At 60.4% G+C, this 3,530-nt stretch overlaps 1 protein-coding gene across 1 annotated transcript in view; it reads right to left on the reverse strand.

Annotated features, from left to right (window-relative positions):
- Positions 1-2,621: 2,621 nt before the first annotated feature.
- The window catches only part of LOC104515719 (netrin-3-like), a gene marked incomplete at its 3' end in the record, with an annotated part of 14,953 nt that continues 14,044 nt past the window's right edge, over positions 2,622-3,530 (reverse strand). The window contains 2 exon segments of the mRNA XM_010159806.1: positions 2,622-2,675; positions 3,497-3,524. Coding sequence (XP_010158108.1) covers positions 2,622-2,675; positions 3,497-3,524 — 82 coding nt within the window.

Below are 3,530 nucleotides of genomic sequence, written 5' to 3' on the forward strand. Positions count from 1 at the left end.
ACCTCAAAGGCTCCAGAGGGTCAGAAAGGCAGGAGAAAGCTTGGAGGAGCGATGCAGAGGATGGCAATGTCAGCGAAAAGCCCAGACGCACCCAGGGACAGGACCCAGGCAGGGAGGAGGATGGGGAGGGGGAAGCCCAGCACCTGAGCATGACGGCCCTGAACAATGTCCCCCTGTTCCCACAGCCCAGCACCTGCTGCCAGAGGCAGGGAGGGAGGTGGGGAAATGGGGGGGAGAAGGGGCTTGGAGGCTGCCTGGGTGGGAGGACCGTGGGGCACTGGGGGGCTGAAAGCCCCCTCGGGAGTGCCCTGCTTGCGGCAGAGCCCGGAGACTGCCAGGGCAGAGGGGTGCGGGCAGCGGGGCAGGGTGCCCGCAGCAGGGGCAGGCTGGAGGCAGGGCTCCCCAGGCAGAGCTGCACAGGGCAGGATCACCTGCCCCATCTCTGACCCCCCACAAAAGGGGGCAGAGGACCCCAGCCAGGTCTCTGGCTCCCCCAGTGCAGACTCTAGGCAGAGGCAAGCTACTTTAATGTAAAGATATTCGAGCTAAAAGCCAGAAATCTTAAAACAACAAACCCGCAGATAAAACTAGGGGCAGCTTGAGGCAGACCTGCTCCGCTAAAACAAAGTAAACACCCAGGTCGCCAGCTAGTGCCATTTATGTTTATGCGGCTGAAAATATCAGACATCACTCTAAGACTGTTCCTATTTATAAAGCACTGGAGGGGAGTCACCTTGATTAACTCTGCTCCCCGTGTCACTCTGTTTGCAATAAAACCGTCCAAATCCCTCTCTCCCCTCCCCTGGTTTCTTTCTTCTCACAAAGCCTGGTGTTCCCAGCTCCCTCCCTCGCAGCAGGCAGGGCAGGCAGGGCAGGCAGCAGTAGAGGTGGTGGTAGTCTGCCCTGTCCTGCGCAGCCCCCCAGCAGTGTTACCGGCACAGACAGCTCAGCTCTCCTGGTTGCCCCATTGTGCAAGTTCTCCACCAAGGACAGACTCTCCTTCGCTGCCACAGCGTGGAGCAAAACCTCTGCCAGATCCACGCAGGGCTACTCAACTCACATCCTGATAACAGCTCCCATTTCCTGGAGCCTCTGGAGAGAAGGGCTGGGAGGGCTGGAACGTGCCACAGGCACTGGGTGGGCACTCGGTTGTGCAGCACTCCCAGCCCCTGCATCAATGACTCTGCTCTGCTTGCACACAGGGGTCAGCACCGCTCCGTGAGGAGCCAAGCTACCAGCTTCCTCCAACATATCTCACCCTTCCATCCCCCTTCACACATTTTACTCCTTCCTTTGAAACCCCTTGTCCCATGTGCCTTCCTACAGCCATACAGAGCATGCACGAGGCCATAGGGGCCATGCTGGTGGATGTTCCCAAACGGCTGAGGAACACATCATAGGCACGCACCAGCCTGGGAAAGGGCTGCTGCTATTTTCCACTCCCAAGGAAAAAGCCATGTGTGCCCCTGCAGAGCTGGCCCAGCATCAGCACGGCCCATCTGCTCCCAAGGCTAGTGACCACCACATCGGGCACAGAGACGCCAGGAAGACAGATGAGATGGCAGGGGGTGGATGAGAGAAGAGGGATGGTCAGGAAGGGGATGTAAAGTGTCTGCTTTCCCTGTCTGCCATGGCATCTGCTGGGCCACATCCTGCAGCACTGGGAGAGCTGAGCACGGAGCAGTGGCACGAGGTCCGGAAGGCAGCACACACCTGCACGGTGCTATCGGCAGGAGCTGTGTCAGGGTGAGAGCTCAGGATGCCTTGGTGGGGTGCTGGCAGCTGTGGCTGGGCCGGAAGAGGGCCCCTAACCTACCGATGCAGGCAGCATCCATGCACCCACCAGCGCCCATCCCTGGCCAACCTTCTGCAAGAGCGCGAGCAAACCTGCAGCATGCGTGGAGACAGGAGCCCGGCCGCTCAGCCTGCAGCAGCCAGGGCAGCTCTCGGGGAGCTCGAAGGACAGCAGCAGAAATGGCTCACTGCCCCTGCAAAGCCTACAGCCTGCCGCTGGGGCTGCCCCCCCTCGCGTTGGGTGACAGCAGTGGGAACATCGGCCCTCCCGTGGTCCCATCACCCCCAGACACTTCATTCCTCCAGACCTGGATGGGGCTCGCCCCATGTCACCCACATCCCAGGGGAGAGCTGGCAGCCCACACCCCGGCATGGGGGCTCCTGAGCCTGCCTGCAGCCAGCAGCCTGCCGGACCCCCGCTGCCTGGGTGCCGCTCAGAGAGCTCGGGTCCTGGGCGGGCAAAAGGCCCCGAGGAGAAACCTCTTGCACTGGCACTGACAAAAGGAGGTTAAAAAAGTCAGCCCCCAGCACCCACTGCCATATCCTGCCAAGGGTTGGCAAGGCCCCAGCAGGCTGCATCCCTGCTTTCTCCTCGAGGCGATGGCGAAACCCTTTCCCGGAGAAAGTCCCATCGCGCTTGGTCGGCGCTTGGTCGGTCCCTTTCCTGTAATACACAGGATTTCAAACCTCTGCCATTCTTTTCACCAGTTCTTTTTTGCCAAAGGTTTTGTCGGGGCTTGGCCCTTCTCTCTGGTGTGCTAGGGAGAGGGGAGGTGGGCTGGGATGTCTCTGGGCAGGGGGCTCGGCCCAGGACACGAAGCACTTACCTGCAGGTGCTTCCGTGCTGGTGACCAGGGAGGTGGGGTTGATGGCAGGGATCTCTGGAAGACAGAGCGAGAGACGTCTTACGGAAAAGAGGCCCCAGCACTAGGGGGACACCCAAGAAAAAGCCCTCTGCAAGCGGGGTGCAGAGGGGGTTCTGTGGGTCACTTTCAGCATCTCGCTAAGAGGGATGAGATGAGTCTGACCTGGTTATCACAGGACATTAAGGAGACTGGGAGATGCCCAAACCGAGCTCATTAATTGGGACAGGCTGAGACTCTGCAACCCCCGAGAGCCACGTGACGGCTGCAGGGGCCGTGGATGGACAGACAAACGGATGCTCAGCTGATCTGAGCATGCTCCACGCTGCACAGCACAGGGAGAAGCGTGGGCAAAGACAACCCTTCCTCAGGACTCCTGGCAACAAAACCTCAGGGAAATTCTGTGCTAACCCCAAATCTGAGGAACAACAGAGGGAGAGGAGCCAGAGTTCCTCTGCTGCTTGGGTCAAATCCAGACCCACTGCAACAATAAACATGGTTTTACGCTGACCACAGGATTTGGCCTTGCCCCAGACCTGACCGTGCCCAGGGCTCAGCTGGGTGAGGAGGGCACCTTGCTGCAGCTGGAGACATTTCCCAGCAGAGCTGTTTCAGCTGGCTGGAAGCACTAACCCCATAGGTCTTTCAGAGCCTCCCAGGCTGGTGGGAAAAAACGTGGGTGCCCCGACCATCCCGCCTTGACCACCTCCTGGAGCACAACCACGAGGCTGGGCAGCCCCTTGGCTCAGCCTCCCACCCAGCACGACCCAGCCCAAGGAGAGCACACCCGGGCACCGGTGGGGGTCCCGGAGGGCAGAGCAGGGCGTGGGGGCACTCACTGATGCAGGGGGCCACCGGCGAGCGGCTCTGCTG

Source organism: Eurypyga helias, unplaced genomic scaffold (assembly GCF_000690775.1).
Source record: "Eurypyga helias isolate BGI_N326 unplaced genomic scaffold, ASM69077v1 scaffold29199, whole genome shotgun sequence".
NCBI lineage: Eukaryota > Metazoa > Chordata > Aves > Eurypygiformes > Eurypygidae > Eurypyga > Eurypyga helias.